Source organism: Maylandia zebra, linkage group LG2, assembly GCF_041146795.1.
Source record: "Maylandia zebra isolate NMK-2024a linkage group LG2, Mzebra_GT3a, whole genome shotgun sequence".
Lineage (NCBI taxonomy): Eukaryota > Metazoa > Chordata > Actinopteri > Cichliformes > Cichlidae > Maylandia > Maylandia zebra.
This window is the reverse complement of record NC_135168.1, coordinates 48660717-48684023: the sequence shown is the minus strand read 5'-3', so window position 1 is coordinate 48684023 and position 23307 is coordinate 48660717. Positions and strand designations below refer to the sequence as shown.

Below are 23307 nucleotides of genomic sequence, written 5' to 3'. Positions count from 1 at the left end.
AAAATCTTAAAATCATTTCAAAAACTAACTGGCAGCCAGTGTAATGGTGAAAGTATGGGAGATATGTGTTCTTGCTTGCGTGTGCCAGTTAGTAACCGTGCTGCAGGGTTTTGGACCAGCTGCAGACGGCTAACTGATGACAGATGAACACCAGAGTAAAGACAATTACAATATTCGAGTCAAGATGAAATAAAAACATGGATAGCCTTCTCAAATTTTCTGAAACAGAGAAATGGCTTCACTTCAGCAAGTAGCCATTCTCTTTCAGTACAAAACGTCATTGTTCCATGTGTTGAGGGGTTTTTTTTTTTCATTCCTTAATGATAATTTTGCTAAGTTTTTACCAATTTATGTATGTTAATGTGTGGAAAGCTAATTAACAACTGCCAGCGCACATGCAACTGTGTAAAAATAGTTTGACTGAATTAGCAATTTTCTTTTCATTCAAGAATTGTAGCATGTGCCAGTATCGGTACTTGTAAAAGAACAAGCAAAGCCACATGTGAATGCAAGATGCAAGCTGTGACTGGCTACTTCTATACTTCTGACACACCACCAAGCCTGTTTACTCAGAATGCACAGGAATTTGGGCATCAACAGGACACAACAGCTCGGCACGCATGACATGGCCTCATTTTGCTTCAGTTAATGTAGAACTGTACAAAAAAGCAAAACTTTTTAAACATACAACTAAAACTTTTTCTAAGGAGGCCTGATTTAATCTTACTGTCACTGCCACCAGATATTTGGTCAGAGCGCCAGACACTCATGTGTGACTGAGGCGATAAGAAAAAAGACAAGACTCATTCAGACCACACAAACACATTGCTGCTGAATTGTTGCTGAAATGTGGTGGTGACTACTAAATGTTGCTGACTGTGAAACATCGACCATAAACATGCAAAAACAATTTATTTTTAAGTTATTTGTTTATAATTTTACTTACAATAAAAGAAGTCAGCACAAATCATGATAAGACCACAACTTACTAAAAATATAACAACTCCTGTTACAATTACAATTGATACATAAAAGTAACTGCCTTTATTTGGTGCTGTCTTAGAGAAGCATAACTGAGCTTTCACTTAGTTTTATTTGCACCAATCAGAGGTGGAGCATTGCTGGCCCAACATGTTTGTGATAACAAACACTCCACCTGCTGGTGAGTCATTAAATTCTTGTAACTGATAAAATGTAAATAGTTTGATATGATATGCTAGTCTTTTATTTGTTATTTTATTTGTAGAAATTGATTTGAGCTTACATGTGATTAACCATTATGTGTGTTGAGGTTATTTTGGTCCTTAATTTTTAATACATTCTGTTACATCGGGGGATCTTACAACACTTTCTTACCATTGGTTATAGCCCACTCATATCTAAAACAATACCTCCTCCTCTTTATGTGAAAAGCAACTGCATCTCAGTGTCATCTCACTCATAAAGCCAGAACATTAAATTCTTGTAACTGATAAAATAATGGCCGGTGTGTACCAAAAAATTGTTATTTAACTATTATTATTTCTTAAAATACTTACATTTTTATTTATCTCTGCAAATTATTTTTTACATTCTTGAACTCTAACACACTAAATTAAAAAAATTAATATTTCATTAAAAATGTGTCACATAGCCTTTTACCTGGCACCTTAATGTTTTAATTTGCTGAATCTGAGTAACAATGGTTAAAGACTAGTCCTGAGTCGTCCCCCCCCCCCCCCCCCCCCCCCCCCCCCCCCCCAGTTATTGATCCCAAAATATTAAAAGTCACAATTGCTAGGTTTCACTGCTAACACTGCAGACTAACCAGTGCTTAATCTGGTGATGGATTTTATTGGTTGTGATGCAGTGCTCATAGAGCTCTTATAAGCCCCCTGGTGGAAAATACTCATGCAGTAAGACAAAGATTTGATTTATCCCAAGCTTAAAATTTGTCAGGAAACAGTGCTAACCACTGTGCAACTGTGCTGCACTGTACTTTAAAATCAAATTAAGGCTGATTTCAAAAATTTAGAACTAGAAGAGCTGAACAAGATTGTTTCTAGTTAACCCAAAACATCTTTTGTTATGAGACTATTTTTGAGCATCAGAGGTACTTCACCTTTACACCTTTCAAACTTTGACATGTGCACAAATAATTTTTCAAGTGAAAATGCAGAAAAAACTGATAGACTTGATTATTTGTGTGTAACATCTCTTGCACTGCTTTTTACAGCTGCAAATCAAGGCCAAACATAATCTCATTCATCTTTCCAGCTAACTTCCATAAGAGAAGACGCGCTCAATGGGTGTGACTTTTATCAACTCAGGAACTGGTTAATATTAACTTAAGTTATGAACCATAAAGTTAAACAGTGTGGCTTTGTGACTGTGAAGATAAATTCCTTCCCACCACACCTTGTATGTCTGCGTCTACAATGAGCAAGTCAGCAGCTGCTAGGACCAATCCCTTTTCTAGGAGGGCTTACTCTCCACTTTGCGTTTCAAGAGCACAGCAAGAGAATGAGCAAAGTATACAGTTTTTAATTCAAATACCATGGCAAAGCAATGGCATATGGTGTGTCTTTGGATCATATGGCATTTTCAGACCTCAAATGTTACAGCTTTCAACCTGGACACGGAGAATGTACTGCAGAGAAATGGAGATCCAGGCAGCCTGTTTGGATTTTCTGTTGCCTTCCACCAACAGCTCAAACCTGCCAGAAAGAACCTGTGAGTGAAAGCAAAACAATTTGTAAGTTTGGAATTAATCAAACGTTTGTCTTACTGCTTGGTATTTTCCACCAGACTGCTGGTAGGAGCTCCACGAGCAAAGCATCAGAACCAGGTGAATGTTACAGGAGTTGTTTACAAGTGTGATCTGACTACAACATCTAAGAGCTGTCAGCCCATTGAGTTTGATGATAAAGGTTTGTGTACTTTGTCTGAAGCTATATTTATCATTGTTTTATGGTAGCAAGTTTATAAGTGTTTAATATTCAATACAGTCCGCTTGACAGTGCCACTCTTGCTTGTTATTCACATGCATTTCTTAAAGGAAAATTACATTATGCACACCACAAAGAACCACATACAAACAATATAAAACACTTACCAGCTTAACAGCTATTGTATGCATCAAAGTTATTGCCATGTAAGTAAAATATAACATAAAATATTCGTATGAGTGTGTTTGATATCGGACAGCGACTGTTCATTGTACATGCTGATTGAAAATGGTTATGGTTTTAGGGTAGAAACTGTCCATGAATTACTTGGTCCAAGTTTTTAGTGACATGCGGTGACTGCCTGAGGACAGAATGTAAAACAGGTGATAGCCAGGTGGAGAGCAGTCTTTAACATGGTGTTGGGCTCTGGAACAGTTGCATGTGATTGCAATATGTTAGAGAGAACAAAGGGGGCAGCCAATGACTATTTCGACTGTGCTGATGGCTTCTATAGATCTTTATTAGTTATTAAGCAGCTAGCATAACACAATGTGAGACAGTATGTTTATACACTCTTGTGTGGTAAAAGCTCACTAACAGCTTTCCCTTGGTGACTTTTCTTCAACATTTTCATAAAGTGCAAACATTGCTGTGGTTATTTTGTCAGCGTCTTTGATGTTGCTGGCCCGAGAATCTTTCTTGTTGTATGATTTCACCTTCTTTACAAGCAGACTCATCTGCTGAAACAAGTCCAACTACAGTGGTGTTATATGCAGTTTAAATAAAGAGTTGGTAGGACAGACTGTGTGTAGTCTAAATTGTATAGAGAGCACAGTATTAGGCTGAGAACACAGCACAGTGTGGGGAATTAGTGCTGAGTGAGATAATGAAAGAGAGGTGGTGACTACACATTTTGTCAATGGTTTGCAAGAAAACCTTTGATGGAAGTTCAGGTGTGAGAGTGGAAGTCCAAATTTGCTGATCAGCAAAGTGACTAAAGCCAAATGACCCCCTGTGAAAGCTGGTTAGCTGTCCAGTTCGGGCAGTCACCCCCAGAGTGAGTGCAGCTGGTCTGTATGTTCAGACTGTCAACTGAAGGCTTTTTTGCTTCAAGGATAACAGGGGCTGGTGATAGCCAGGGTGAGAGATGGGCATGTGCAAGAGACAAATTAAAGTTCATAAAGACAGGCATGATTTGGTTGAGTGCATTCTTGGGTATTCCATCAGAGCCAGTAATGATTGAAAACAACCAGTGTCTGCATAGGATTATCTCTGAATGCACCACATACTGAACCAGAAGCAGATAAACTGCAGCAGAAGACCACACTGAGTGCAGCTGACAAACCTGCGGTTTTTGAGTGATGCCATCATGTGGCCCAAAGTTTGCAAGAAATATTTTCAGTACTTTTCACAATATATGCCAAAATGGATTAAGACAGGTTTGAAGGCAAAACAGAGTGCAACCTGGTACAAGCAAGGTGTAAGAAATGAAGGGGCCAGTGAGTGTATATTTATATCGCACCCACCTTGTCATGATCCTGGGTCCTTTTGGCCCAGCATTTTGTGTTTTCTCTTCTTGCAATTTTGGTTCTGTTCTTCCTCTGGTTAGTGTTTACTCTGTTCTACCCATGTGTTCCTGTATCTAGTCCGCGTTTCTTAGTTTGTGTCCTTTCATGTGTAAGTTCCTGTTTTATTGTGTAGGTCTGCGTCTTATGTGAGTGTTTTCAGTTTGCCTCCCTAGTCTCGTCACGTTAATCACTCGCAGCTGTGTTCCCCACCTGTGTGTAATCTCCCTGTGTTCTCTGAGTGTATTTAAGTTGTGTTTTCTGTCATAGTAGTTGCTGGTTCGTCTGTGTTGTTTCCCCTCGGTCTCCCTGCATCTCTCCATGTGTAGTTCCCCGGACCTCCCTGCATCTTCGTTTCTGGTTTGTTTTGTTAGTTTTACCCAGTTTAGGTTCCAGTTTCATGTTCCCAGTGCCTTTGTTGTTTGTTTTTCCCTTCGTTAATAAATACTCACCTGCACCAGAGCTGCCGCGTCCTGGGCCCTATTTCAGGAAGCCGGTTTAGTGCAAACTCTGAGTAAGTATACCCTGAGTTAACGAAAACTCTGGGTTTTCGGTTTCACAAAGCGAGTTTAGATTAATTCTGAGTGAGTTACTATGACGACACACTCCGTGAAGCTAACCTGCCCCCTAGCAGGTTTACTTCAACTAACCCTGACGTTCTCCGCCTCTTTGTCAGAAACCTGACTGTAGGAAGTGTCAGACATGGCGTGCCCCTTCCTTGAAGAGCCAGTAGATGTTGAAGCCCAAATTCTCCACAGAGCTCTCCGCCGGGAGAGAGTGATTAGAGCGCGTTCGGACATTTTATCATTTCCTGAAGATTTTCTGTGTGAACATTACCGTTTTTCAGCACAATCTATAATTTATTTGAATAACATCCTCAGGCCTAATATTGCTCATGTGACACATCGCGGACATCCTCTCAGTTCTGTACATATTATTTGTATCGCACTTCGGTTTTTTGCAAACGGGAGCTTTCTGTATAATATTGGTGACGCTGAGCACGTTTCCAAGGCTACCGTCTGTCGGGCAGTCAGGAATGTTACAGTTGCACTGAAACGTCTCCTGTACTCGTTTGTGGTGTTCCCCGGTCACAGACCCACAAGATTCATCAAAGAGGGATGCCACAAAATTGCAGGTATCAGGATGAACGAAACTTAATTCATGATGTGGTGATATTTGAACTACTTAAATTTTACATTTATTTTCAGGGTTCCCAGGCGTGATTGGCTGTATAGATGGCACTCACATTCCAATCATTGCTCCTTCAGTAAATGAAGGAGACTATGTGAACAGGAAGTCTTTCCACAGCATTAATGTGCAGGTACATAGTTCCCTGTAGCATTTCAAACTAACAAATTATTTCATTATAGTAATGGATGCTAATTTGTGTTCTCTGCACTGTGAAGATCATATGTGATGCTGCCTACATTATCACAAATATGGAAGCCAACTGCTCAGCCTCTGTGAGTGGTGGTGGTGGAGGACCCCCACCTGTTTTTCTGTTGGCTATAACGGGTCACATTTGAGCATACAGAGTAAGCAAATATGTACTTGTAATGTGCTCAGATAATTTCAATAAGTGCTTACAGAGGGGAAATTAATGTAGCCTCTAACTGCAATTGATTTACATCGGACAAACAGACCAAGCACTATGGCCCATAATACAATTACACCTTACCTGTTTGGACTATATTTTTATATTTCATTTTTACTTGCTGCCAGGAACGTTTGGGGCCTGTTGGGTTGCACCTGCGCTCAAATCACATCACAAAATCAAATGTATAAAATAAAAAATAAAATAAAATAACGTGTTAAATGGGTGGAAATCCCTAGATCAATGTTTAAATTGACACTCACGCATTGACTCTGTCGGCTTTGTTTTGCCATGCATGCTCCCTTTCTTTTGCAGCTGAAGCTGTGTTACTTTTTTCTGCGGAATTTGCATGTTATCGGCATATGCTGCCATCAGAATTTCGGCCTCAAGCGCTGTAAGATACATTGACCGCGCCTTCTTTCCCTCCGTCTCCATGGTGACTCGCTTAATCTGTGCTCCACTAATCAGGGCTTTATGTATCCTCGTGCGCGCGCTTAACTTGGGGTTAAAGCAACTCCGCGTTGACTGAACTAATTGTTATCAGCCTTTCTGAAACCGAATATTCCGAGTTGGACAGTTCGGGGTTACTCAACCCTGAGTATCGTTTTTCACTCTGAGTTTTCTAAACCGGCTTCCTGAAATAGGGCCCTGGTCCTAAATATTCCACACGGCTTGCCCCGGCAAACCGTGACACACCTAAAACACTGTGCAGCAAAGTTATTAATTTAAACTCCTGTTTAATAGTCCAATACCATATATAACTACTTAAAATTGTGCCAAAATGTAAAGAAAAAGAAGAGAAAACACATGCCAACACTTGCTCAAATTTCATTGTCAATATTTACTGAAGCGTTTAAGTGCAAAATAGAACAAGATATCTGTAGAATTTATCTCTAATGCTTTAAACAAAAGGCTGTTGTAAGGGTTTGGGGACCTAAGCAGCAAAGTATATTTATTTTGCTGATATGTTGTTGTATATAGCATTCGTATTCTATTTTTATGGTAAATGGTAAATGGCCTGTATTTATATAGCGCTTTTACTAGTCCCTAAGGACCCCAAAGCGCTTTACATATCCAGTCATCCACCCATTCACACACACATTCACACACTGGTGATGGCAAGCTACATTGTAGCCACAGCCACCCTGGGGCGCACTGACAGAGGCCAGGCTGCCGGACACTGGCGCCACCAGGCCCTCTGACCACCACCAGTAGGCAACGGGTGAAGTGTCTTGCCCAAGGACACAACGACCGAGACTGTCCAAGCCGGGGTTCGAACCGGCAACCTTCCGATTACAAGGCGAACTCCTAACTCTTGAGCCACAATCGCCCCGTATATTTTTATTCTATTTTATTCTACTGTATATAGTATATTATTTTATTCTATTCTGTACAGCTGTGTACTGTATTTATTCTTATTGTATTCTAATTTTTGCGTCATAACTTTTGCACTGTCCACTTCCTGCTGTGACAAAACAAATTTCCCACGTGTGGGACTAATAAAGGTTATCTTATCTTATCTTAAAACTCATTTAATGTAAATCTGTTTCTGGGAAGTAATCATAAAACTTTCTCTCAACTAAACAATAACAGAGTGAGCTCAACTATCTGGTTTTACAGAGCTCCTCAGTAGTAAAGGCATAAATAACCAGTGGATGGGAGTTAGAGTCACGAGCCAAGGTCCTGGTAAAAATGTAATGGTAAGGAATGCATTCAGATTTTAAAGGACATTTTAAGAAAGTCAACATCTTTTGTAAATCTAGCCTCCTTACCTTTTAGACTTGTGCGCATCACTATCAGGATTGGGACATAACCCCAGGTCTTTATGTTCCTCACCTGCTGACGGGTCAGTGCTACCTCTTAGGAGATGACCTGAAGGTGGGGGAAGAAGAAAGGAGCTGGCGGAGGGTCGTTTGTGATAGAGAACACTTAACAAGACGTCAAAAGGACCACGACTGGTTTGCCTACTGCCAGCAGGGTCATGGAGCATCTTTTGCAAAGGATAACATATCCCTTCTATTTGGAGCACCAGGAGCTTATCAGTGGAAAGGTACATTAGAGCTTAGCAGTCGAGTGGTTTGGCAAAATATATTCACTTATTCATGTTTTTTTTATGTTTCATGTTGTTTTCACCCAAATGATCCTGCTCAAAGGAATAGTAAGAATGGAGGTTTTGGACAATCTGGACATCTACAGTGTGGATGCTCGCGAGACTGGAAATATTGACGATTTTAACCCAAAACTCATTCCTCTTAAGTCAAACAGCTACCTGGGTCAGTTTCTTCTCTCTTGAATACTGGTTAATGGTCAAGCAAATGTTAAAATTAAGATATAAATTTTAGTGGTGTCAATGGATAAAACTCTTACAAAGTGAAACATTACAGTGAAACAGCATCATCCTGTACTATCCAGGATTCTCCATTGACTCTGGAATGGCCCTCATCAGGAAGGGCGAGCTGACAATCGTATCAGGAGCACCCAGAGGAGGTTACAGCGGACAGGTGGCATTTCTGAAGGCAGACCCTATGGCACAGAGAAATCTGTCTGTGGAGCTGGTCCTCTCTGGACCAGGCCTGGCCTCCTCCTTTGGCTATGATTTGGCAGTGGTGGATCTCAACAGTGATGGGTAGGTTGAAGATTATGTCCATTAAACCACAGCCAGTGAAACAGGAAATATAACAGGTATGCACAGACACAAGCTTAACACCAAGACATCAGACATGGCAACAAGGAGGGAACACAAAGCTGTAGGACCAGGGCAGGCACAGAGATGCAGAACAGAAGGAACTCAAAATACTAAACCTGAGAACTAGAAATACTAGAACAGAAACCAAAATATTAATAGTGACAACCCTGAATAACAAATAATCAAGAAACACAAATAAAAAGGCTACAAAACACTGGGTCACCGACCCAGGACCATGACAATATTTTTATTGGTTGGTTCGTCCAACCCATCTATCTTCAAATTTCATGATGATAATCACCCATGTCCATGGTTCCCCTCATTGATTTATCACTAGAGTTCATTTCAGATTTAAAAATAAAGGGTTCCTGGGTGAGGTGTTCTGGGCATGTCCTACCGAGAGGAGGCCCCAGGGCAGACCCAGGACACGCTGGAGACATTATATCTCTCGGCTGGCCTGGGAACACCTTGGTGTTCCCCCGGACAAGCTGGAGAAGGTGGCTGGGGAGAGGGAGGTCTGGGCTTCTCTGCTTGGGCTGCTGCCCCCGTGACCCGGCCCCAGATAAATGAAAGAAGATGGATGGCTGGATGGAAATAAAGGGTTCAGTCTGAGTATCTAATAGCAAAGATGCATTTCATGAAAAAGATTATAGATTTCTCTTTCTCTAAATTCAGAGAGCTGTCATGCTAACATCGTGAATTTTACACTCAAACACACATTATTCATCACAGATTAGGAGGTACACAGTCAATATAACTTTCTGTTTCTATTGCTATTCAGTAGTATTCATAGTAATTGGTTTTATATTGTGTTCTTTTGCTGCATGCAGGTGGGATGACCTCGCTGTGGGAGCACCGCAGTTCTTTGTCAAAGATGGCGAGGTTGGAGGAGCAGTCTATATCTATATCAATAACAAAGGAAGAAACTGGGAGAATATTGTTCCAGTCAAACTTCTCGGACATAAAGACTCCATGTTTGGCCTCGCAGTAGAAAATATTGGAGACATCAATCAAGATCATTATGGAGGTTGTAACATTTTAACTATGTTTACAGAATATGAAAAAGTCACTAAATAACAATAGATAATATTACATACCCCAACCGCATTCACTACTGGGTAAACCACATCGAGTTATGTCATAAAATACACAAATGTAATAAACCACACTCATCCTCAGCACACAGCAGGAGTGTTTTATTGCTTATGAATTGGACTTTAAATTTGTAACAAATAGGACGTCTCATATCTTCTCAAAGTAACTATCAGGGTTTCAATTTAAGCCCTAAAAACAACAGGAATTAAAAGACACAAAAGACAAGTGATACATGGAGTATACTGTCATTTCTGAAGATTTGTTATGTTAATTTCCAGTTTGGACTCTTCTAACTTGCCTTTGCATGATTAACAAATACTACACAGTATCTTAGCCTTCCTAGATGCTATTTACCAACAAATTACTTAGGGATAGGCCCTCTCTTTGACATCATACAGACCCAAGAGTAGAAAAAAAAAAGAAGCATGAAACAGAGTGGCTAAAGCAGTCTGACACTTCAGTCTTGGCTCACAGAGATGACTTTAGCCATGTTAAAAAAGAGGATGTTAAAAAAAAAAAGAGGATCTACTATTGTAGGTGCTCTTTAAATGCATTTTTGGATAAACCCCCAACTTTGTTGTCTCTGTGTTGTCACCATGATTTGTATTAGTGTTTGCCTGTGTTGACAGATATTGCAGTGGGAGCACCGTATGAGGGCTCTGGACTTGTATACCTTTACTATGGCTCTCCAGATGGTGTCAACAGAGAGCCTGGACAGGTGAATTTGCTGAGCTTCCTCAACATCAGCGATTAAATTCAATAATATATGAATATTTACAATACAAAAAAACTTAATATCTTATCTTTATATCTTTTCTTGTTTAGATAATTTCATCACAATCAAAGAAAGTGAAACTGTTTGGATATTCTCTGACTGGTAACCTGGACGTGGATGATAATCAGTATCCTGACTTGGCTGTTGGATCTCTCTCTGATTCCATTTTTGTTTACAGGTGTATATATATAGAGAGAGTTACTGCATAAGCACAAGATAAAAAGTAACCAATGATAAATGCATCCCAGCACTTAATTTTCTTTTTTTTATTTATACTTGAAGCTCAGTTTAATTTTATGTTAAAACAATTTCTCTATTCTGGATAGAAGCTAACCCCGAGCTCAGTTTTATTTTAATAGACACATTTTATCATTCTGATCATTTTATTCTAATCATATTGATTTACTTTTTTAAAACAAATATGCTGTATAAATACTTTTAAACATGCACAATAATTTATTAATGGTTCACTTTCTGACAGAACAACTTCAATTCCACAAACCACTACATGTAGTTTCAGTGTTTTAAATTCCTCTCTGGTTTTGATTCTATAAATATGAAGGTACAGAAAGTCTCATTAGTGATTTTTCTTTCTCATATATGTTGCAGAGCAAGGCCAGTGGTCACCGTCAGCACCGCTCTTAAGATTGCACCAAATGAAATAGACATCGCAAAGAAACGATGTGATGAGCAAATATGGTAAGATGTTCAAAAACACTAATTATAACATGCTCTATCTGCAACGCTGTTGGGTTTTAATCGAACATGTCTGCACAAACTTCAAGTTTTTTTGCAGTCGAAGCATGTTTTACCTACACAGCACATCCTGAGTCGTTCAACCCTAAACTGAGTAAGTTTTCTTCGTTTAGTATTCCTTAAATCCATGGTTTGGAGGAATAGTAAAGGCTTATTATACGACCTTGATATGTGTACAATTTTGAGGACTAGAAAAATACATATATGTTCCCAGGCTATAAAAGGTACATATTTGTAGCATTTATTGTAGATTTTATGGTAAAATCTCAGGAGTTTGATCAAATACAAAACAATATCTTTGATGGTTTATTGTTCATTGACAATTTAAGTTAACTGAAAAAAGTAATGCATTCTGATACATTTGTTCTCTTTTTGACATGTTTATTGGTGCTAATGTGATGCAAAGGATAACAATGGTGCCAAGAAAGTTCTGGGATAAAACCTTCCTGTACCTGCTCTAGTTTGCATTTAGCATTTAAAGAATAATAGCTGGTCAATTTAAGTTGTACTGTGTAATTGTGTAACATTAGGTACATGTTGCTGTACATATATATGGGTGTGCTATAATCAGTTATTTACAGTAGTACTAATACTATGTTAACTGGAGTCAATTGTTTCTAATCTGTTGAATGTACTTATCTATATTACAGTGCTCAACTTTACTTCTGATGCTGATTATGAGATGAAAAAATCAAGAGTCAGGGTCAACTTTATGGATTCATCTCAAGGAAAGCTGGAGCTGTCTGGTCAAGGGAGACAGGCCTGTCACAAAACTACGCTCCGGCTTTTGGTACTGTTTCATTTCGTTAGAAGACATACAGTCTCATAATGCTGCTTGATTTTCAACACTTTCACTTCACTTAGTCATATTGGACTTTGCAGAAAGTTACTTTAAAATGAAAATGTTTAAAATGTAGTACAATTTACAGAGACTAATAACATTTGTCATTAGGTGTTATACAAAACCTTGTGGGTAAAAAAACAAAATCACATTAAATCACAGCAAAGCTTTTTCGTTCCAGAGAAATATCAAGGACAAGCTGCAGAATATTCCTATCTCTGTCACTGTGTCTCTGAGCTCCAGTCAGACAACCAGTGCTAGTGCGGATCAGCTCAGTTTTACTCCTGTCCTCAACCGCTACCAGCAGAAGACCACTTCCTCAGAGGTAGAAATGAGTTTATATGCAGTTCTAGTCAAATTTATTCAAATTTTGCTGGGTGTATGAAGACTTAGAGAGTAAAGTTTTTTGAATGAACTCACGTTTTTGCACATTACACCTGCATGTGCATTTAGTTAAAATATAATCAAAATCAAAGTTGCAGGATGTTTATGTAGCAACATCAGTATCATTAAGAATCAATCTAATACTAATGTGTTTTATTTACTAGTTGTACAGTGTGTAAACTGTACAGTTAACTGGCTTCAGCTGCAATGTCTTTGCAACTGTGGTCAGAAATATACACATATACTCAAGTTAAATTAAAAATGGTTGGTTTCCTGAAGACTGGTGGGTTAGCTTAAGACAAAAAAAATACTGTATTTATTTCAAAGACCCTCAGGGGGACCTGAGCATAGATGTATCAGACAGAAAATAATGAACACAACACAAAAAACAAAACTTAAATGAGCCTGTAGCATACTTAGTGTCAGTTTCACAAGAATAAAACTGTAACAATATCAACCCATAGATAAGGTAAATCTGGTGTATAAAGGGGCTTATATGACATCCCCAATGTTCATGCAAAGGTGGGTCGATTCAGTTGAAGAGATATATTTCCTCTCATCTTCCAAGTATCAACCGGTGATTTGTGTCACATTTATTTTAATCCCACTGACCATTTTCAGTGTTTGAACAAGTTGAATAACCGACTTAAATTCAGAAGGTATCAGAAGTGAAATACAGAATATTACAATTAAAACTAGAATGCTCTTGACTGTATCTTTCTGTTTACTGCAGTTATTGAAATTGTGTGAATTAAAGCCCTTAACTCTGTTGTTGTGACGGATATGAACAGAATCCTGGAACTTAGCTGAAGCTTTATTAGAGAAGAGTTTCTTCTCTTTTTTTAACAGATCGTTCTAATAAATAGAGGCTGTGGCAGTGACAAAATTTGTCAAAGTAACCTGGACTTACAGTACAAGTTCTGTTCCAAAAAAACTCAAGCCGGTCAAGATGTTTTCAAATCACTGGCCAGGTAAACCAAAAATATCAAAGCTCAAAAATAGTCTTTTTTTTTTTTTTTTTTTTTTGGAAACCAAAACATGCGACCCCTCAGCCCAAGCTGCATTAACTTTTACTGTCACTCCTTTAGTGAGGATGGTGTTGCGGTCATCACTCCATCAGATGAAGACATAGCTTTGGAGATCACTGTGACTAACAAAAACGGGGACGATGCACACCAGAGTCGTTTGGCCATTACACTCCCGGACATAGTGCGCTACTCATCCTACTCGACCACTGCAGTGAGTACAGAAAAGCTGGTTTTCCCCTCGTTAGATCGTATGTTTTACTCCATGAATCCATATCCTGTTCCTTATGCTTCACTTTTAGATTCCAACTTTGATTTTCTACTTCCTACTTGTTGTGTTACTCTAAAATGTGATGGACAAAATATATTGTAATATTTTAATGATACTTTTGGTAATTTTGGTACTCCAAAATTTGATGTCATCTCCCAGGACTTTTTTATAATCACTGTATATTTATAGACAATGAGATTGCCTGCTTGTTTCCTCAGGAAAAACAAGTGAGTTGTACAGACAACAGGATGCCAATTGCCTGTGACCTGGGAAATCCACTCCAAAGAGATGCTGAAGTGAGTAGCGTTGCTCAGTTTCTTCCACATCTGCATCACTATTTGCATGTTTGATGGTTACTTTGTTCCTTTCAGGTAACGTTTTATGTCATACTCACAACTTCTGGCCTCACGTTGAGCACAAAATTGATTAACATCACTTTACAGCTGGAGACGTAAGTAGGCTGATCTGAAGGGATTATGTTACTAATCAGTGATCAGTGGAATGTAAATGACATTCAGTAAGCAAAACGAATAATTTACAAATAATCTTGGTTCTTCCTGCGATGTAGGACGAGTGAGCAGACCATAAAGCCAATACAGGCCTTTGCCAAAGTTGTTTTTGAGCTGCAGTTGCAAGTGAACGGGTGAGTTCTCCTTTAAATTAAAATTAACATTGCTTGTTCCATTTGTCATCTTAAAAATGACTGATTTGGCTTGAAGGATTTAAAAATGACTAATGTAATATCATAACGTGTTTCCTCATCAGGATCGCTAGACCTTCTCAGGTGTCAATTGGTGATATTGTAAAGGGCGAAAGTGCGATAAAATCTGTGGATCAAATAGGAAACTCAGTTCAGTATGAATTTAGGGTAAGGTGATATTTGGTACTAAACTTTAAATGAATCCTGCTGGTTATTTTTTCTCATGGGTCCAAGAAAACATGCACTGTTTCTCTAATAGATAACGAATTTGGGCAGACCTCTGAAGCATTTTGCAAATGCATCACTGAGCATCTACTGGCCAAAGGAGAACTCTGTAGGAAAGTGGCTTCTCTACTTGACTCACATCACCAATGATGGTGTGCATTCTGTCCCCTGCTCACCTGTAGATGAAGTCAGTCCACTTAAACATGTAAAGGTAAGGAAATCCTGTCATTGTTGAAATGTAAGCAATGCTTTAATGGCAAATTAACATCTAACCGGATCATGTCTGATACCAAGGGCTGGCATGACACAGCAAGAAAAAGACGTGAGGCTGAACATAAAGCCCTCTCAACTGATGGATTCACATTTCTTCCAACAAAAAGAAAATATAAAACACTGGTAGGAGAATAATATTTTAATTAAAATTAAACATTAATTATAATAAATTAAAATGTTGCAGCAGTTTCCTTTTACTGCTGAACTGATACTTTATGCAAACTGAGACTGATGAACATGCACACCTGAGGCCTGCTGTCTTCCCTTTAGACCTGCTCAGATGGATTGAATTGTGTGGAGATACGCTGCCCTCTGCTGGGCCTGGACAGTACTGCACGGATTGTTCTGCATTCTCGCCTTTGGAATGCCACTTTGGCAGAGGTGCTCCATTTCTGAAAAGTGCTATTGTAGTGTGTATAGCCACAGCAGGTAGCTGTTCTCAGGGAACAAGCCACATCATTCTATATCCCCCCCTCTAATCGGAATACTATCAAAATTAGACACTAGCTGGTGTACATAGTAGCTCATATAGAAACCTCTATTTCCAGAGGTGACACAGTGTTGTAGTGTTTAGTGTAGTACTGGACTCATGGTAGAAAATTCTAGGCTCAGATTTCATGGTCTTTGGCGTTTCTGTGTGAAGTTTCCTCTGGGTTCTTTGTCTTCAGCTTACGTCTTAGTTTAATTGGTGATTCTAAATCTACCTGAGGTATAAAAGCAAAGTAGATACATTTTGCATGAATATATATGAAAAGGTAAAATGCTGATTGTAGTGTAAAAGCGCTTTGAGTGGTCATTAATGCTATAATGCCAGTTCATCCTGTAAATTACCATTAAACACTAAAAATCACCAACAAAGTGAGCAAGGACAGACAGGAATAAAGCCTACTTAAGAAATTTTTTTGAAAGCCTTTTACTATGAGGGAAGTGAATGCAACGCCTCTGATTATTTTACACAGTTGTGGTCCTGTGAATAGGGATGGGTACCGGTATCCGGTGCCATTGGTTCTGACATAAACGGTAGTAACCAGACCGAAAAGCAGCGCACATTTCGGTGCCTTTTTCCCTGAGATGTCACACACCTTGGATTCTAGTCAATCGTTTTACGTTTGCGAGTGTAGTAGGCGGGACCAGGTACGTACGTCCTTTTAGAGCAGAGCTACAGATTAAAAATGCCCAAGGCGAAGCGGTCAAAAGTCTGGCTGTACTTCACAGCAAAAGATGCAAACTCAGCAGCCTGCAACAAGTGCTTTAAGCGGATACTGTGCAAAGGAGGTAACACCTCGAATCTGATGAAACAACTGGCGACGTATAGCATTTTTTTTTTTTTTTGGACCTGGAGTTAGCAACATCCCCCAAAAACACGAAGAGGAGAGTCCTGGCCCCTAGCCCTGCCAGTGTAGCAGAAATGATGAGGATGATGATGCAGCAGCAGCCGTTCTTCTCTGCGTGAGGAGCTTAATGTTGTTCATGTGTAATTTACGTTGAGTAGGCTAACCACGTTATTACATTAATGCATGTAAGGCGAACTAGCAAACATCATCATAGCTACATGCAGCTGTCGTCGTCTTTGATGGCAGATACTCCCTTCACCCTGGCCAAAAAGGCTAAAATGACCAAAGAAAAAAATGTGTTTTTTTCCATTGTTTAAGCACTGCTTCCAGCCAAGAGTGATGCCATAAATCCCCTATAGCTGCAGAAAAGGCTAACATTGTTATCTTTTTACAAAAAACCAGCTGAACATGAGAGGTTTTTGGACAAAGTGTCTGTTCTCCATTCTTTAAGCACCGGTTCGAGCACCGTTTAAGCACCGGCACCGTTTCAAAAGTACCGGTTTGGCACCGGTATCGGATAAAACCTAAACGATACCCATCCCTACCTGTGAGTAGGCTAATACTTGGGAACAAATTAAAACCATTAGAAACCTTCATGGCAATTAAACAATAATTTAGTGTAGATTCTTATTTCTACAAAACACTCACATGGACTTGTTTCTCACTCTGTTACCCATTTCCAGCCTTACTTAGCAGCATGTCACCAGTATCTTATTCAGTTTTTCTCTTCCATTTAGGATTACAGCTCTTTAAACTATCTTCTCATTGTTGTTGATGCAACTCTGACTCTAACCAACGCTCCAGAGAACATTGGACTTAAACCAGAAAAACTCAGGACAAAGGTAAAAAAAAAAAAAAAAAAATAGGTTTGTTTGTTTGTTTGTTAAGACCAATTTTGTTAAATTACTCACATGAGCAGTTGCTCTTTAATAGAGCTACCTTTGAGTTCAGTGTACTATAACAATTACATTAAAATAATGTTTGTAACAGTCTAAGATGGACAGAAAGTCACAGCCTTCTAGGATTTGTGCATCTGAAGACATACTGTACTGTTGTTTTGGGTCTGATTATTATTATTATTATTATTATTATTATTATTATTATTATTATTATTATTATTATCTAAATGTCCACAGGCAAAACTGACAGTGTTCCTTGAGAGAAAGACTGAATTCCTGGTCAAAGTTGCGTGGTGGATAATCCTCCTGACAGTCATGTCTTTGCTGCTGCTGTTGGCCTTTTTAGGCTTCCTACTGTGGAAGGTAACAAGAAATACAGAATACCTGTAAAATGTTGTTTTAAAAGTTCACTGAGCTGATAGCTATACAGTTCATAGCATCAGCAGTGTCAAATCAGTCTCTCGGTAATCTTCCAACAAAGCAGTAAAAGCAGTTTTTTTTTTTTTTTTTCCGGCAGTTGTAAGCATTACTCTTAGCATTCTTCCTAAATTGTGAATACTTTAAATAGAAAAAGCAAATTTCTGCAGTCTGAAAGCACTTAAATGTGGCATAGATGAGGATTTTTGAATGTACAATGAACAGTTGAAACAGTTAATATTTTTCATGAATTCTTTACTTTTTACAAACTTGTCTGTGAACTGTCATACTGACCCTTGTCCTTATTTCTTTTTGTAAGCGTGGGTGCATCCACTGCATTGATCATAAGAAGAAGTTCTCAGATAATGGAACTCCAAACATAGAGACAGCGCCCCTTAAAGGCTAAAGGGCAAACCTTAAGGACACCTTGAAGGTTTAAGAACAACACTGAGGCTTCCATGGCAAGCTGTTGTTTTATATTTTCTACTATCAGCACAGAATTATCTGATCATTTTATGATGTGTTAGGATTAATTTTTTTATTGTTTTGGTTTTTGTTTGTTTTGTCACCCAATTTATTTGCATGTTTACACTTTTCCAGCATTTTCCCCTTTTCATTTCTGTCTCCCTCTTTTTCCTTTGTTGTTTATTTCCCGACTTAACACTTTCTGTTGTATGTGTGCAAGTGCACTTACCAACATGGTGTGGAAAGTTGATTATGTCTCACCTCAAATGCTCAGCATCTTGGCTACATAACAAAAAAAGGAGAGACTACTATTAAATTATTCTGTTATTATATGTTACCTTATATATGTAATCAAAGTAGTTGAATTAGAATACTGCTGTAGATCATATTATACCCTTTAAAATAGAGTGTGTGAGCTGTATGTAGTTTAGTTCTCATTATACTTTTGAGTTAACAGAACATATTCACATATTAGTCCATTAGATAAATGTGCATCACTCTGTATCCTTGATCTGCTGGGAATGTGTTACACTGTTTTCTTGACATGCTTAATTGTTGAATCATGAAGAGAAGGTTGTAAGCAGGAGACTCTGTGTCTAAAGACAGGGGAGATAGATAGACCACATTCCACACCCCCACCTTACAGAAAGCAGAGAAACAACTGCCGAGGTCATAACTTAGGCGCTGTAACAGAGAAAGAATGTGATGTTTTGGCTTTCACGACTAGCTGGGGGCCACTAGAGACTATAAAAAGCTGAGCAACCCGTCACCATTTTGAGACATGCTGTCAAACCTCTGCAGGCATCTCTCCCGTCCGGACGTTGTAATGCTCTTATTGTTGAATTGTATGGAAATAAATGATTGTTGATTGAGCATTGATACACCGAGTATTGTCCTTCCTTCAGCCCAAAGATTCAAAGAACTGCGTATTTTCAACAACTTGGTGCCGTGTGACCCGGATCTTTGGTGTGCTGAGGAGGTGCAGATTTGACCTTTGGTGAGATCATGAGGCGAGGTGAACAGAGGACCGGTCCAAAAATAAAAAGGTAAGCACAGCCTGTTGTATTATAAATACCAAATGTGCATATTGGGCTTTCCAAATTAATCTGTTCACTGAGTTACACGTATTTTCACAGTAAATTTGTCGGTGTCTGGTTTTTGGCGCAAGATACTAACAACATAAGTTGAGGCTGAATTCCAGTGTGTTAAATAAACTGCTTCTACCGAGAAACTAATAAGATACTACGTTGAGCTAGTTGCAGCCACTTTACCTTCCACATTTAATTTTGTCTAATACTGGCTTCTGTAACCATAATACGTTAGAATTTATTCTGAAGACGCGGCCATTAGTTCAGTACATTGAAGTCGAGGTTTGAAGTTGGTTTATGATGTCTGGTATAACTTCGGGGATGCAAGCATCACTTTTATGATGCGACTTTGCTCCGTTGTGGCGGTCATAAGCGCAGAGAAAAGGGTATTTTGGTCTATGGTGCAGTGTGCTTTAAGAAGATCTAATAGTTGAGCTCAGAGGTTTCTGTGTAAAATTCCCGCTGAGGAAAAGTGTTGTGTGTGAGTGTCAAAGCGCGCTCTGGGTGAGAGAGTGTGTGTGAAGCTGCGAGGCGCGCTCTGGGTGCTGTCTTGTGGGTGAAGCGCGCACTGAGGGAGAGTGTGACTGAGGCGCGCTCTGAGTGTGTTTTGTGTGGAGTGTGAAGCGTGAACACAGTGACAGTGACGGTTAATGTGTTTGATTAGGAGGACATTAGAGCAAAGACACATTTTTAGGATCAAACGTTGATGCCTAGTGTACCTGTGGACCTTTGCCCTAGGAGTGGCGACCCTCCTGTCCAGGGACGCTTGGCCAGGACCGGCGGCGTCCGGGTGCCGAGGTGGTGACTTGGGGAGGTGAGGGCCCCCGCATAGCTACGGAAATAACACTGGAACGGCCGTGTAATCACGGGTTCACATTTATTCCGGACTAGAACAAGACACATTTTTGCGAACAAACGTTGAGTCTAGATTAGTGAAGAAATATAAAAAGGTTGAATTCCTCGTTTCAGTGGTTGAAATTGTTGTGTGCCTGTCCCCTGACGAGTGTGAAATTAAAATAAAGAGGGAATTTGGAGCCACATAGAGATAGACGGGCATAATTGGGTGTATTACTCTGTGGTGTAATAAAAATAAAAAGGAGAGATAGTAAGAGGTGTGCAGTGGAGAATTATGGAGGAGTAGAGAGAGGAATGTGTTGGGAGACTGGCGTACAGTTTACGCTGTCAAGGTAGGCGTGTTGCCTGCTTATCGGTTTAAAAGTGATGAAAATGAAATTAAAATAAATCTCTTAGTGTGTTAATACAGGAAGCTGCGGACCTGGACCAACTGCCCCCACAAGCACAGCGGCCGAAGCAAAATTATAGGTAATGGGAACCACACCCAGCACGAATCAGCAGCTGTAAAAAGACAGCAGCGAGGAGAGAATTAGAGGAGAAATTAAGAGAAGTTTTAACACATAAAATTGGGGCCAACGGACTTGTGGAGGTTGGGAAGGCGTCCGGAGCATCACAACAAAAAGGTGAAACAAAAACACACAAGCAGAGAAATCTGAGAGAAAGGCTCCTTTTAAGGTAACGCCTAGTTTGAGAAAAGATAAAATTAACCTGCTTTTATACAAATGCACATACACGCAATGAAGAAACAGCTTACACTCATGAACACGTGAAGATTTTCCAGCAAGGTTAAAGAAAAATTAACATACTTAAATGATGAAGTCTATACATTACTGACAAAGAAACCCTCTGGGTTGCAGGACAACAATTTAACTAAAAAAAAAAAAAAAAAAAGGAACACTGGTCTAACCAGCCAGGCAAGACACAACAAATTTAGTGGTTAAAAGATTCAAATTGTGACATGTTTTCTGTTGATTGATTAATAAAAGTGATTACTGAATGAAAGAAAGTTCCTTTTTGGGCTTTTAAACATGATCTTAAGAATTTTAACATATACCGGTGTTGTCCTGTCAACTTGGTGGGTTAGGAGTTGATTATATCGGGAGACAAAAAACAAAAAAGGGGGAGAGAAGGCTGACACAGGGCCTGGCCCCATTGTCTCCCCTCTGAATAACACAGCCAACACAACATCATTTTCCTGTTCGTTTGTTTTTGTTTTTTGTTTGTTTTTGTTTTGTTTTGTTTTTGTTTTTTCTATACATACTTAATTACAGGCTGCTTTGCCGGCCCTGAAAGCCGAGGCTGACTGGACTCCTGCTCTCCCCCATACGTGACACTGACCAAATGCTGCAACAGCTGGACCCACAACAACGACCTGAGAATGTCAACAGACCGGCAGGAATGTGATCTCATGCAGCCGAGACGGAGAGCACTAAACCTAAGGCCCGTTTCACTACACGGGGGAAAATTCCCAGACTGCGTCAGCTGACAGAGCTGTGACGAGACGCCCGCCAAGCCCGCATGAAAAGTAAGGCCGAGCGAAAGAATGCTGACCTTGATAACTTTGCATTCACACTGTGCAGGACAGTGATGGACCAACACGGATGATCGGGTGGCGAAAAAGGGCGTGACCGAGACAAGAGGAGTAACTGAGGACAGAAAGCACCTCAGAATGGACAAAAACACAGAAGAAGATGCAGGTTTCACCTGCGGTGAACATCGACACTGGAGAAAGGACTGCCCCAATTGGGGTCAGAACCAGGATGGACTGAATTTTGAGCAGCAGCAGCAGCAATGGTCGCAAACAAACTGAAAAGGAGGGGGGCAGGACCCCAGGGCACGCTTCAGGCCGTGGTTTACCCAGAACACCAGAACAGGAAAGTGATGAACACAAACACCCACACAAACACACACATCTACATGCACTGACTCACAATGAAGAGAAACACACACACACACACACACACACACACACACACACACACACACACACACACACACACACGGGAATGTTGATTCACTGAGAAGTGAGGCACACACATACACATGCACACGCTTGTGCAATGAAGAGTGATCCACACGCACACACACATACACGCTGATGCAATGAAGAATGCTTTGCTTATGCTGATATGCAAAATGCTGCACACAAACATCCCAATGCATAATTTTTATGAGGAGCCATTGATTACCATTAAATACTTAGAATGTGTTATATGTCACCCAGAGGGCATTTATGTAGAATTTAGGAATAAGGTCTAAAACGGTTTGGTTATGAAAACAATGTCTGTGCGTGATGTCTGTTTATGGCTCAAGGCCTTGACTGAATTCTTTGCTGTGCTTCACACAGCCCTGATGAGGAACAGTGGCACAGAGTGAAAATGATGAATTAATAGTGTAAGGTTAGGTTGGAGTACGGCATTTTCTGTGATTGAGTTTTAATTCAAGGAGGAACAAAAGGTGTTACGGCACCTGAGGTTTTCATTCCCACACAATATTGTCCCGGCAGGAAGCAAAATGTTCCTGTGAATTTCTAATATTGTCCCGGCAGGAAGCAAAATGTTCCTGTGAATTTCTAATATTGTCCCGGCAGGAAGCAAAATGTTCCTGTGAATTTCTGGTTGATTGTTTGGTTTTGTTTAGCGCTAGCTTGATTTTATCAGTGAGCTTTGGCTTGTGTTCTTTCTCGTAAGCGAGAGAGGGATAGTTTTATGCTTGGACATGTCTGCAACGGGCCCTAGTTTGTGTTATTTTAGTAGTATTTTGTTGGTTATGTCTGTTTTCATTTTTGTTACAGTGCACTGGAGAAAAAACATCTGAGAGGTGTGATCCACCGGTGGTGATATGTTGAGATTTTGTGAGTTCATGATTTAACAATCAGCTCTTTAAACAAGGCCTGAAAGATTGAAATTTAAAGCGCTATAAAATATTATTACTGTAAACAGTTGCAAAGTGTGCTTCTCCATGATTGTAATTGGCTTGGGAGAAATTCACTTATAGGGAACACTGATCTAAAAGGATTGCACCGAGTCAATCTGGCCCAAAAAACAACAAGGAATTGTTTTCCTTTAAAATGATGACGTCATCTTGCTGGTGATGGATGCTCGAATAGGTTGCGCGTGAGACTCCATTATC

At 39.7% G+C, this 23307-nt stretch overlaps 1 protein-coding gene across 3 annotated transcripts; it reads left to right on the top strand.

Moving 5' to 3' along the window:
* Positions 1-4776: 4776 nt before the first annotated feature.
* Positions 4777-18535, top strand: LOC101479785 (integrin alpha-6). 3 transcript variants are annotated; one of them, XM_004545841.4, is made up of 24 exons: positions 4777-4852; positions 7707-7786; positions 7866-8136; positions 8240-8359; positions 8499-8712; positions 9603-9799; positions 10497-10585; positions 10693-10820; positions 11252-11341; positions 11428-11492; positions 12049-12188; positions 12421-12564; positions 13473-13594; positions 13712-13862; positions 14138-14215; positions 14291-14370; positions 14488-14562; positions 14685-14787; positions 14879-15055; positions 15139-15240; positions 15388-15498; positions 17189-17293; positions 17588-17713; positions 18087-18535. In XM_004545841.4, the coding sequence occupies exons 2-24, from the start codon at positions 7742-7744 to the stop codon at positions 18171-18173; spliced, it is 2820 nt and encodes a 939-aa protein (XP_004545898.1). In that variant the 5' UTR covers positions 4777-4852; positions 7707-7741; the 3' UTR covers positions 18174-18535. The 3 variants fall into 3 exon arrangements, with proteins under 3 accessions (XP_004545898.1, XP_076732070.1, XP_076732071.1); XM_076875955.1 differs by lacking the exon at positions 4777-4852 and adding an exon at positions 4870-5006; XM_076875956.1 differs by lacking the exon at positions 4777-4852 and having other exon boundaries at positions 7683-7786.
* Positions 18536-23307: the final 4772 nt, after the last annotated feature.

Excerpts from the sequence above, each read along its gene's own strand:
- LOC101479785 (XM_004545841.4), top strand. The coding sequence starts at position 7,742 with ATGGGAGTTAGAGTCACGAGCCAAGGTCCTGGTAAAAATGTAATG. Across the intron at positions 10,821-11,251 it reads GATTCCATTTTTGTTTACAG|AGCAAGGCCAGTGGTCACCG; the intron begins GTGTATATATAT and ends TATATGTTGCAG. Across the intron at positions 14,788-14,878 it reads CAGTTCAGTATGAATTTAGG|ATAACGAATTTGGGCAGACC; the intron begins GTAAGGTGATAT and ends TTTCTCTAATAG.